The sequence below is a fragment of the Ornithodoros turicata genome, unplaced genomic scaffold (genome assembly GCF_037126465.1).
Source record: "Ornithodoros turicata isolate Travis unplaced genomic scaffold, ASM3712646v1 Chromosome15, whole genome shotgun sequence".
Lineage (NCBI taxonomy): Eukaryota > Metazoa > Arthropoda > Arachnida > Ixodida > Argasidae > Ornithodoros > Ornithodoros turicata.
In genome coordinates, this window is record NW_026999318.1 from 2247760 (window position 1) to 2260505 (window position 12746).

General features: G+C 50.7%; 1 protein-coding gene across 1 annotated transcript; it reads left to right on the forward strand.

Moving 5' to 3' along the window:
- Positions 1 to 1165: 1165 nt before the first annotated feature.
- Positions 1166 to 2008, forward strand: LOC135372469 (uncharacterized). Its single transcript, XM_064606076.1, has one exon. The coding sequence runs from the start codon at positions 1166 to 1168 to the stop codon at positions 2006 to 2008; it is 843 nt and encodes a 280-aa protein (XP_064462146.1).
- Positions 2009 to 12746: the final 10738 nt, after the last annotated feature.

Here is a 12746-nt window from a genome sequence, read left to right on the forward strand (position 1 = left end):
TGAAGGCAGTGACGGCGGCCAATCAGAGGGGGCTGGGAGAGTGCGCGGACCGGCTTAGAATGGACCAATCAGACGGGTAAGTTTGGACATCTGAGATAAAGCCGCAGCGGGGTCGCTGCCGCCGCGCCTGGACCAATCAGCGGTCGCGCCGGCCAATCAGCGTGAAGCCGGGGGGCATGGGTGGAGTCAAGTAATTAACATAAACAGGCTGGGGGGGCGGAGCTATGGTGAACCAATCAACGCGCGATCAGTAGCGGTGGGGGGCGCGGGGCACGGAGCCAAGTAATTAGCATGAAGGGGTGGAGCTACGGTAAACCAATCAATGCTCAGTCAAGGCTTAGCATGAGCCAATCAGCGTGTGAAGTGGGGGCGGAGCCAATTAATTAGCATGAAGGAGCTACGGTCAACCAATCAAAGATCAGTAGGCTTAGCATGGGCCAATCAACGTGTGAAGTGGGCGGAGCTAATGGCGGCCAATCAGATGGCTTTGGATTTGGCTTGTGTTGGCTTAGAACTGGATTGTGTTGGCTTAGAATCGGCCATCTTGGATTAGAAAAAAGATGCCGTTATAGCGCTCGGTTCTTGTGCCGCTCGGTTGTTATGCCGCTCGGTTCTTATGCCGCTCGGTTCTTATGCCGCTCCAAAATTATACAGTCTATCTCTATACTACTAAGGGCGACTATTCTCAGCGGCTTTTTGGCCTAAACAATTTTGTCCCCCATAAATCGTAAGAGTGGACGACAGCCGTGGAACAATCCAGAGCATCCTGGTCCAACAACCCCATTAGGAAAAGTGAGCAACACCGCCGCTTCAGCTTGTCTCGACATGCTCTCAATTATGCCAGTTAGCCATGGCCTGATTGGCAGCACAAAAACCCTAATTGATTGACAGATATCCAGTGGGAATTTTAAACTCTGAATGAAAGTCTTACAAGTCTGGAAACAGAAGCATTTGAGGTGCCAATGAAGGGGGGAAGCATGTTACTGAAGAATGTGTAGCGACCCCGCCAGGCACAGCGTCATCTGCGCACGCCGATCTTCGTCGGCCTCTGCGCACGCTCCCCGCTCGCTGCGCTCTTGCAATTAAACAGTTCTCGTTCCACCCTTCAACTAGAAGGTTCTCTCTCTTCCTTCACTGGTGACCCGAATCGTAGAACACAGCTGCCATGACCTCTCCGGCGCCGACGATGCCGGACCCCGCACCGCTGGCGTCGCAACCTTCCACTCTTGATGCTGTAGCCGTGAAGATTCCGCCTTTCTGGCCAGCGGACCCGGCTCTGTGGTTCGCCAACATCGAAGCGCAGTTTGCCCTCCGAGGCATATCTGCACAGCAAACAAAATTCTTTCACGTCGTTGGAGCGCTTGGCCCTAACGAAGCGTCAGAGGTCAGGGACGTCATCACCAACCCCCCAGCAGCCAACCCTTTCGACGCGTTAAAAGACGCGCTCACGAAGAGAACGACAGCATCTGAACAGGAACGCCTGCGACAACTGCTCACAGCTGAGGTCCTCGGCGACAGGAAGCCTTCGCAGCTGCTGCGTCGGATGCAGCAGTTGTTGGGCGATAGGGCCTCATCCTTGGACGAATCCATCCTGCGCGAATTATTCCTGCAGCGTCTTCCGAACACGGTTCGCATGATACTAACAACGTCGAGCAGCGTTTCGCTCGAGGCTTTAGCGGAGATGGCGGATAAGATGATGGACATTGCGCCGCCAACTGTTTGTGCCATATCTCCACAACCCTCTGCACCATCACCGTCGGACTTCCAGGAGCTGCGTGACGAAGTCAGCCGCCTTTCCGGCTTAGTTGCATCAAGCCTACGCTTCGGCCGATCGCGAAGCCCAAGACACCGCAGCCCTCGTCGCGGCAACTTCCGTCGTCGCACACCATCGCCTCTCCAGCAGTCTGCAAATCCCGATGAGTGCTGGTACCACCAAACTTTCGGAGACCGTGCCCGGCGCTGCCAGCCTCCCTGCTCCAGACAGGGAAACGGGAGCGTCAACAACTGAAGACGGCCAGTTTAGTTGACGCAGCCCCAAGTCGTCCACGCCTCTTTTACATCACTGACCGCGGCTCTGGCGCCCGCTTTTTGGTTGATACGGGCACGGAGGTCTGCGTCATCCCCGCCTCTCGAGACGATCAGAAGCGCACCCCACCTAACGCCAGTCTTCAAGCTGTCAACGGATCCCCTATTACGACTTACGGCGAAAAACTCGTTACACTCAACTTTGGCCTACGCCGCGTTTTTCGGTGGATTTTTGTGATTGCCAAGGTACCCCAAGCCATCATCGGTGCCGACTTCTTGGCTCACTTCGGGCTCCTGGTCGACATGAGTCGAAGAAGGCTAATTGACAGAACCACCAGCCTTTCGGTTCAAGGGGTTGCCGTCACCTCGCCACTTACCCCAACCATCCGTCGACTCGAACCGAAGACTGACTTCGAAGCTATTTTGCACGACTTTCCAGACCTCACTCAACCACCAAACTGGAAGCTCCCGGTCAAACACCACGTCGTGCACCACATTGTGACATCGGGCCCGCCAGTGCACGTTCACCCTCGCAGGCTGGCGCCAGAAAAATTCAAAGTGGCTAAAGAAGAATTCGAGCACATGCTCGAGCTCGGAATTATCAGGCCATCATCTAGCGACTGGTCTTCGGCTCTCCACATGGTCCCAAAAAAAAACAGGTGACTGGCGGCCATGTGGGGACTACAGACAGCTCAACCGGGTTACTGTACCCGATCGCTATCCGATACCACACGTCCAAGACTTCGCGGCAAATCTGCATGGCGCAAGACTATTCTCGAAACTCGACCTAGTACGCGCCTACCACCAGATCCCGGTGGCGCCCGAGGACATTGGTAAGACCGCAATAACCACGCCGTTCGGGCTGTTTGAATTTTTGCGCATGCCCTTTGGACTCCGGAATGCGGCACAAACTTTTCAACGGTTCGTCGACTCAGTCATCAGAGGATTGCCGTTCGCATTTGCTTATATTGACGACCTGCTCATCGCTAGTGCCACCCTGGAAGAACACGCCGACCTTCTTCGCACACTCTTTGCCCGCCTCAACGAGTTTGGTATCATCGTGAACGCTGCCAAGAGCGAGTTTGGAGTGGAAGAACTTGATTTTCTGGGCCACCACATCAGCCGCTCAGGCATCACTCCTCTCGCGTCCAAGGTGAAAGCCATCCAAGAGTTTCCGCAGCCGACTACCTCACGAAAGCTCCGCGAGTTCCTCGGGCTAGTAAATTTTTACAGAAGATTCGTGCCGCACTGCGCATCCACCCTCCAGCCTTTGGAAGCGTTGCTAACGGATTCAAAAGGCCGCAATGCCTCTCTTTCCTGGACATCGCACGCCACAGATGCCTTTGGCCGTATCAAGCAGGCTCTCGCTGAAGCCACCTTGCTGAGGCATCCAGTGCACGATGCGCCCACGGCGCTCATGGTGGACGCCTCGTCGTCGGCCGTTGGCGCTGTGCTTCAGCAACGGATCGACCACGCGTGGCAGCCGCTATCATTTTTCTCTCGGAAATTCAAAGACAGGGAAACTCGATACAGCACCTTTTCCCGTGAACTGCTTGCTGTCTTCCTTTCGGTGAAGCATTTCCGCCCGTTTCTCGAAGGTCGCGTCTTCACTATATACACCGACCACAAGCCGCTGACCCACGCGTTCACTTCATCCGGCAACAGCTACTCACCACGGGAGATTCGCCAACTTACCTTCGTGTCCGAGTTTTCCACGGACATTCGGCACGTCAGCGGTCACGACAACCCCGTGGCCGACGCTCTCAGCCGCATCAGCGCACTGTCACCACGTCTTCCTCAAGACATCAGTATTCCGCTCAGCCTAGAGACATTGGCTGACCTGCAACGCTCAGACGAAGACCTCCGCATGCTCCGCGAAAGCTCTACATCGTCGCTTCGTCTCGAAGCCGTCCTTCTTCCCGGTACCGCCACCACGCTCGTCTGCGACGTATCCCAGGGGCATCCACGACCCTTTGTCCCAGCAGCCCTGCGCAGGCGGGTATTTGATACCCTCCACGCACTATCGCACCCAGGCATACGCGCAACGCAGAAGTTAATCAGTGCGCGCTACGTGTGGCCCGGCATGCAAGCCGAGATCAAGCACTGGACACGTAGCTGCCAGCGGTGCCAGAGAGCTAAGATACAGCGACACACTTTTGCTCCCGTGCACCCCTTCCTTCCACCTGACACCCGCTTCGAAAAGGTCCACTTGGACATCGTGGGCCCCCTCCCGCTTTCTCAAGGTCACCGCTATCTACTCACGGTGGTAGACCGTTTCACGCGGTGGCCTGAGGCGGCCCCCATGCCTGATATCTCCGCCGCAACTGTCGCCGCTACCTTCACGAGCACGTGGGTTGCTCGCTTCGGAGTGCCCTCCACTATCACTACTGACCGTGGGCGGCAGTTTGAGTCGTGTTTATTCAGCGCCCTCACCACCTTACTGGGATCTCAACGCATTCGGACCACTTCCTACCATCCGGCGTCAAACGGCATGGTGGAACGATTCCATCGACAACTCAAAGCCGCCCTCAAGGCACACCCCAACCCCACCTCTTGGACGGAAGTTCTTCCTGTCGTCCTGCTCGGCCTCCGTTCAGTCTTCAAGCCGGACTTGGGGTGCACCGTAGCAGAGCTCGTCTACGGGACAACTCTGCGACTACCTGGAGAATTCCTCGTGTCCCCCAAGGCTACTTCCCCGCCAGATCCAGCGAACTACGTTTCCCGGCTCAAAGCCATATTTGACCAGCTTCGCCCAGCACCCCCTCGTCAGCCATCTTCCTCCAGGCTTTACGTGCACGACGACCTGGACACGTGCACACACGTTTTCGTACGCGTCGACGCTGTCCGAAAGCCACTACAGCCCCCTTATACTGGTCCCTATCAAGTCGTCAGCCGCACTTCCAAATTCTTCTCCCTCATCATCAACGGCAAGCAAGAGCAAGTCTCCATCGACCGATTAAAGCCTGCATACATTGAGGCTCCTGCTGCTGACCTCACGGCTGCTCTGGTCTCCACCCCTCACTCCGCTTACCAGCCTGCCGTTCCCCATGCAGCAAAGTCCGTCCACTGGGCCCCTGTCCTGGTGACGCACCGCTCTTGCGTTTCACCAACGCGCTAAGGGGGGGAGCAGCTGTAGCGACCCCGCCAGGCACAGCGTCATCTGCGCACGCCGATCTTCGTCGGCCTCTGCGCACGCTCCCCGCTCGCTGCGCTCTTGCAATTAAACAGTTCTCGTTCCACCCTTCAACTAGAAGGTTCTCTCTCTTCCTTCAAATGTAAGAGTAACATATTTTGGGAGAAATTGGATTTTGCCGAAATTGGAGGGAAGCTGGTTTGGGAGGGGGTTAGCAGTTGGAACCGGGCTCATCCTGAAGTAGTACAATGTTGCACACCTGCCAACCTTCCATATTCAAAATGCGGGAGACCCTGGAACAAAGGAAAGAATGAATAGGCTTTGAACTCCAAAGTTGGGATAGTGTCTGTTCTGGCCATTGTCATCGCAACACTGCAGGAGATTTGGCAGGTATGCAAATGCCAACAAGGTGTGATGTTAAACAAAAAGAAATGTCATGTGGAGTTGTCTTTTCCAGCTGCCTGAGGTTCACGGCATGCTCGTCATTCACAAGATGGGTCTGGGTATACCTTGGTCCAAGGAACAGACGACAGGTTCCTGGATGCGTTGTCCGAGCAATCAGGTGGGAGTTCCCGTCATCGTCTTATCAAGGCTATCAGCGTTAGGACCATCGAAACAAGGGTGTCTTGACAAGAGAGACAAGCTGGTGCATAGTGATGTCTGGAACTGGAGACATGTAGTGGCAAGATATTCCCACCTTGGGACTAACTTAGTGCAGTACAGTCTGGATTTAATGCCAGAGCTAGTTCCGCCACGTGTAGTAGTTTTTGCTGTACAGACGGGTAGACAGTCTGTTGACTGCAACTGGAGATACAGAATGACAAGACAAAACAGCCCCCACACTGCAATGACGAAAATTGCTGCAAGACGAAAATTTTGCTGGCATAGGCACACTTCGTGTAAATGAACACTTGGTCATCCCCCTTGCCTCCCATCAGAGGTTTTCGAGGATACTTTATCCGTATACCACATACCTATAGTATCCTCGAAAACCTCTGATGGGAGGCAATGGGGATGACCAAGGGCTCACTTACACGAAGTGTGCCTATGTCAGCAAAATTTTCGTCTTGCAGCAATTTTCGTCATTGCAGTGTGGGGGCTGTTTTGTCTTGTCATTCTGTATCTCCAGTTGCAGTCAACAGACAGTCTACCCGTCTGTACAGCAAAAACTACTACACGTGGCAGAATTAGCTCTGGCATCAAATCCAAACTGTACTGCACTAAGTTAGTGCCAAGGCGGGAATATTTTGGAACTCTGTGCACATTGTCAATGCGCTGTGGTGACGGGAATAAAGAATGACCCTATAATTGTATCGATTTATTGTACAGTGGAGTATGACGGAGTGGGAATAACAAAATAGCCTTGGTTTATTTGCCTCCTATTATGTATGGGAGGCAAATAAACCTAAGCAATTTTATTACGTTGTGCTGTGGTTCTAAATTAATGTGGTGTGAAGTCTGGGTGGTTACAGGTACACTGACACAGGGATGTGAGGAGGGTTGATGTTGGCAGATCCATATGTGGTGTACTAATACGCTATGCAAGTCAATGTCCTTTGTGTTCCTCTTCCTGGAATCAGGGAATAACAACCCCCTTGTGAGATGCGCCGTGAAGTGGGTCCCCAGCACTTGCTTCAGCCATGACCCCCGCATCTGAAATATGGCCTTGAGTGTTAACACTCAAAAGAATACGTTGAGGGCCTAGCGGGTACAATAACGAACATAAAAATGACTCTGCAAATAAATCTTCCCCTTTGCGGTCCCTGTTTCACTGGCACAGTTATTTTCCTGTCCACATTACGTTATAAACACTGGCAGCCGCATCACACAAGATTCCTTTCACAGAACTCGACAATTTTCAGGGCTTGTACATATCCATTATTTTGTGGGACGTGCAAAAAGAATTGCAATTTTTTCGTGGCTTGACAAAACATACCAAATCCAGTTGATTCCGTTGACGTGCTTGCTTCCGCCTGAAATAGAGCCAAAAATTAGCAACAAGGCTGCAGTAGAATACTGATGCAACATGAAGTGTCTCGGACGTAGCCAAACACAGATTGCGATGTTTTCACATCCCCGAATGCTGCCATCAGGCTTACACTATGAACTGTAGCAACTTTCACTAGCTGCAATAACATTAGAATAACGCTGTCATGTGGGAGTGTTACGTTACTCCTGCATAATACAGGCGACCATTAGCACAGCAAAAACACACCAATCTTTTTTCTCGAGAGTACGCGTACTATTGCGTCAGGATGCTGCAATCATTGTAATAATTTGTGTACATTAGTAGCCGGTGCGACTGTGACGTTACAATCGGTGGCGAGGCCAGGTGTTCGCGATGACGTTTACTGTGGCAACTGATACTTTTCATCGCAGCGTAGCTGTGACCACGCAGGATTGTCACTTACCTCCGTTACCGGTTCCTGCCCTTCTTCCTGATCGAATATGGTAGGCACGGCGTCAATCTTCAGTCGCTTCTCGTTTCTGCCGTAGCCGAACTTGCAATACATCTTCATCAAAATAGGCGTCGTCGGCGAAAGGACAGGAACAGACGCGTGAAACATTCAATCCTTGGGCCACACCACAGTAGTGGCTGGCGATCGCTGCCTCCCACTTTCGTTTCGTCTCGCCATTGCGAGGTCGGTGAGATGTAAGCTCGGGATTCGCGTTATAAGTCTTTGTGCACCCGGGCACGTAGCACCGGTTTCCTGGCTGTGACATCTCACGTCAACGGCGTGAAATCCTAGGGCACACGCTGTGGTTCAAAGTACTTCAAAGCAAACGCGACAAGACAACAAGAAGGGTCAGACGCACGCTCAGACACACACCGACCTGCGGCGGGAAGGAGCGCCTCCTGATGGTTGGTTTATCCGGGTGACGTCATCCAGTGTCGGCGCCCTGCGGCGATAGGTGGTGTCGGTTTCGCGGATTAGTAACGTCAGCGCTCCGTCGTCTGCTACTTCCGGGTCGAACTGCTGTTGTCAGTCGTAGCACCACGTTGTATTTGGCAGCTGTTATTCATCGTTTGCGGACGCAAAAAGACGCTTCGAAATGGGTGGATGCTGTGCTTTAAGTGTACAAACAGCACTACAAAAGGCCATCGCATGTTCCGCGTTCCCTGGAACGCAGAAATACAGAAGCAATGGGCGGTTGCAATCAACCGACTGGGCAAGGACGGCAAGCTTTGGATGCCATCGCTCAACAGGCGGCTCTGTAGCGAGCACTTCACCAGCGGTAATTGGCATGCTTCAAGATCTGCCTGTGCATGACTTGGCATTGTGGACAGCATATATGTTGTACGTGATACGACTTACACATTAGGATCTAGCAGCGACGACCGTGGACTACGTACCGAGCATTTTCCGCCACAGCCAGAAGCTGAGCGAGAAATGCGAAAAGGCGATTGAGAGGTAAGTTTGCCTTGTTGTCGTGGTGTGCAAAATGGTGTCTTACTGGTATGAATATGACATCCACAAACGCCGATGCCGCGTCGCCGAAAAACGGAGCACCGCTGCGGCGGCCGCCCCTGAACCAACCGCTTTGGAACAACATCCCACAAAGGATGGAACAGAAGTGGACATGGACGTTGGTTAGTTTTCTTCAGTAACTAGTCAAGTGCATTCACTGTATGGTATGGTGTGCGCAATTCCATCACGCTTTTGAACCACTACAGATACGACGCTGTCAGATCTGACGACAAACCACGTTGTGGACGCAGAAGTGCAAACTGCTCTGTGTGGAGCGCTATGCACCTCCTGCAACATTCTGCAAAAGGGTATAAAGGGAACCGTGTGCCCTTGAGCAGCTGTCAGCAGATGTCCTGTTTTCCGTGAGTTATTCTGTAAAGACAACATTCTTCCTCCAGTTTGAGCTCAAGTGGGAGAAGGTTGCTTAGTACTGGGAGTACATAATTTGCAGTTGTCTCATGGGCTCTCGATATGTTCACTAATGGTAGTCTTTCGATAGATCAAAGCTTTCTGAGAATATGACCGCTATTTTTTTCTTTGTACCAGGCTGGAGCTGCGTATGTTATAACTCTTTCAATTACCTTAATATAAAGTTCTCTAAAATTATCACTGTTGATTCGATATGTGTTATCATATATGGATGCTAGTTTAGTGGTTAATTATATAACGCTCCTATGTGTATTGTTTAAATGCGGGAGAAATGTTAATCCTTCGTCTCTTGTGACTCCAAGAATTTTTAATTGGTACCTAATACGTATATTTTCCCCATGGTTTTTACGATTGGTGGCCAATTTTTGTTTTTTTGTTGTTGTTGTTTTTTTCATTTGGATATCCCGGCGTCGGGAAAGTGGCGCCCCCATCGCCCGGCAGCAACCGCAGTAGCCCCCTCCTGCACTCACGGTTGGGTCCCCGCAGGAGGGAGACCCCCACGTATAGCTGTGCGTGGCCGTCCCGTGTCTGGGGAAAGGCAGATCCTGGTGGTTGAGTGGACCCGGAGGTTGTTTTGGACCCTTCGGGGCCCCGCTGGGAAAGCAATACACCACTTTGGCCTCTGCTTCCCATAGACAGGTGGTCCTGGAAGGCCCGGCCAGGACTATTCAGCTAGTCGCCATCTCCTATATTTTCCTTACTTTGTCTTTTCATCTCCTCCTCCCTGCTCTGTTTTTCTTATTCACCTTCTTTGGTGGCAAGGGTCAACCTTGGTCAAGGGTCAACCTTGGGCAGTTCTTTCAATCTCTCGTTGAAGCTGCACTTGGGTATAGTGCAGGGGAAGTGCTAACGTGCAGACCGTACGTTCCCCCGGTTGGTCTCGGTGGTGGGCGGCACCCCACTGCACTGAATTACACACATCTCTTCATGGATTCAGCCAGCACAAAAAATCATGATCGGCCCTTGAAAAGGGGTTGTACTGATAGAGTTAGACTTAATGTCGTAGGTTTGAACCCGGAACCCTGGTTCCCCAAAGTACTTGTGATAAAATCTGACAATGAATCCAGACCTCTTGCGAAAGTATCACCATTTCTAGTAGCAAAGGAACTTGAGAAACTTCTAGGCAAGTATTACAATGCTAAAAAGCTAAACACTGGGGATCTTCAGGTTGAAGTCCACACAAAACAACAGAGTACCGCACTCCAAGCAGTGAAACAGGTTGGTGACATCAAAGTTACGGTCACAACACACCGCACCTTAAACATAGTGAAAGCACGACCATCTCTATAATACACGACCATCACACTCGCACCTAGCCCCAGCGCCACTAATGTAGTTTCGCCAAGCGGCCGCCGCGCGTTTGTGGCGCTGAATACGGGACCCTCGGCAGACGACGCATGCTATGCGGATACCGTTGATGCCGTCATTCGCGATTGGTTTTTGCTATCTTCACGCGGTGGACACTGTTTGTCTCCAGTGCATGGTTTGTGCATGGTGCAAACGTGGTGGTGTACTGCACCGTCCCGCTTTGCAAGCCGAAGAAAGCCGTGTCGAACACAAGTATTTCATTCCACGAGTTCCGTGCTCAAATGCTGTCTTACGGGAGAAGTGGCTCGAAATATATCGCGGCGTCTTGACACAAGTAACTTCATTGCGAATTGCGATTGTTTCATTTCATATAGGGTGCACTTTTTGGATGGCAGTGTGTACCATAAATAGTTTTATCTAATATAGCTGAGTACCTTTTACGCATCTCTCTGAAAAAAAAAAAAAAAAAAACGAATAATGAACCATGGCCTCCGACCAGGGGTGGACATAAATGAATATTTTGAGTATTTAAATATAAATACAAAATACTTTGTTGAAAGGGGTGTTTAAATACTCTTCATAAATACTTTTCGATAGGAGTATATAAATATAAAATATACCGTATTTAAATGCCGTAACTAGTACCATAAATACTGTGGTGAAGATGTCATCTGGGATTACAGAAATAACGATGAACATAACAACAAGTCAGCAAGGAAAAATAGCATTTATTTGTTAGATTATCACGGTAATTTTAATATTAGAAGTTTTTGACTGCGTCACTTAGGATTCTTGTGTTCGGCCGTACAATCAGATTCGCAAAGGAGAACAGCATCTTCACTGGTGCCGATGAGCAAAGGCTTGCATTAAATTTGATGAAGATGCTTCGTACAACAAAGTAATCAGCCGCGACCATTGTCTGCAACAACAGCGAAAAACTCTGCATCTAAAATCGTTTTTCGCCTGCGTGCTAGCTCGAACTCTGCGTGTTCTCGGCATTTCAAGGTCGAAGACTTTAGCATCGGCGCAAAGCGCAACATTCTCAGACGTGGCACCCTGGCTACGGTACCTACGTTTAGTGATCACGAACTTTACACAGCCTTGCATCTCCCAGGAGTGCAAAACGAACACAAAAAAGGCACCAAAAGGTAGCGTCGCAGAAAAGCCACCATCAAGAAAAATTCTCAGAGTGGCTTCTATCCGAACAGCATAATAAAGGTTAGCAGAGCATTGTAATGGCAAACCGCAAAAGAAGGGAAAAAAAAGTGTAAAAGTAAAATAAAAAGGGACCAATAAGTAGGAAAACAAAACAAGCAACTGCTGATTTAAAACTGAAGTGCTTGCTTATACAACAAATTTTGTTGGACGTCGTAACATGTGTCAGTTATCTCTTTGCCAGGAACAGTTTCTTCTTACGGTCGCATTCACCCATTCTCTGTAACTGCCCTGTATGTTAACACGGAACGTCTCTCACGTGAAACGTAAAGTCTGAATGCGCTTGCGTCTGACAATCATAAACGCATGATAACTGGCCCAACACACAAGGTGCTGCTGCCAAGTTTATGTGTACGATGTACGGCACATAGTGCGCGAGTTTCACAGTTTTACATGCCACCTACGCTTCAGAGCACAGCCTATTTCTGAGTATTTAGTTTCAGAACTCTTAGCTCTACATGAACAGAGAACCTGCGACAATAGACAAACGTGTACGCACGAAGAATTAACCACAAGGACCACTCATATTGCACACAGCTGAGCTACAACAGGCGCTCTTCTGGGTCCCGCAAGTGGCGCGACCCTAGCGGGCGCTCCGCGCGTAAATACGGCACTTCCGCTTCTCGAGGCGCGGACGGAAGTCCCATAGGCGAACGGGCGAGTGTTATGGTCGTGTATTATAGAGATGGTCGTGAGTGAAAGGCGTGACCTTCGAGGATGAACTCCTTTCGTGTTCTGAAGCGGAGATCGAGGAAGGATTGAAGGATCAAGGGGTTGTATGTGCAAAGCGCATTGTGATGAGAAGGGATGGTAAGGAAGTCCAAACAAAGCATCTAATACTCTCTTTTCGGTTACACACACTCCCATCCGAGATCAAGGTTGGCTACATTAACTGTCATGTACGAACATTCATTCCGAACCCCCGACGATGCTTTAAATGCCAACGTTTCGGCCACAGCTCCCAGATGTGTCGTGGACAACAAGTTTGCCCAAAGTGTGCCGATAATGACCACACACCGGAGTCATGTGGCAAAGAATTTCACTGTGTTAATTGTCAAGGCAGCCATCCGGCCTCTTCGAGGTCATGCCCACGCTGGAAGGACGAAAAAGATATACTTAGAATCAGGATCGAACAAAAACTGACATATAAGGCAACAAAAGCACAG

Bases quoted from the DNA above. Each gene is read 5' to 3' on its own strand.
- LOC135372469 (XM_064606076.1), top strand. From the start codon at position 1,166: ATGACCTCTCCGGCGCCGACGATGCCGGACCCCGCACCGCTGGCGTCG.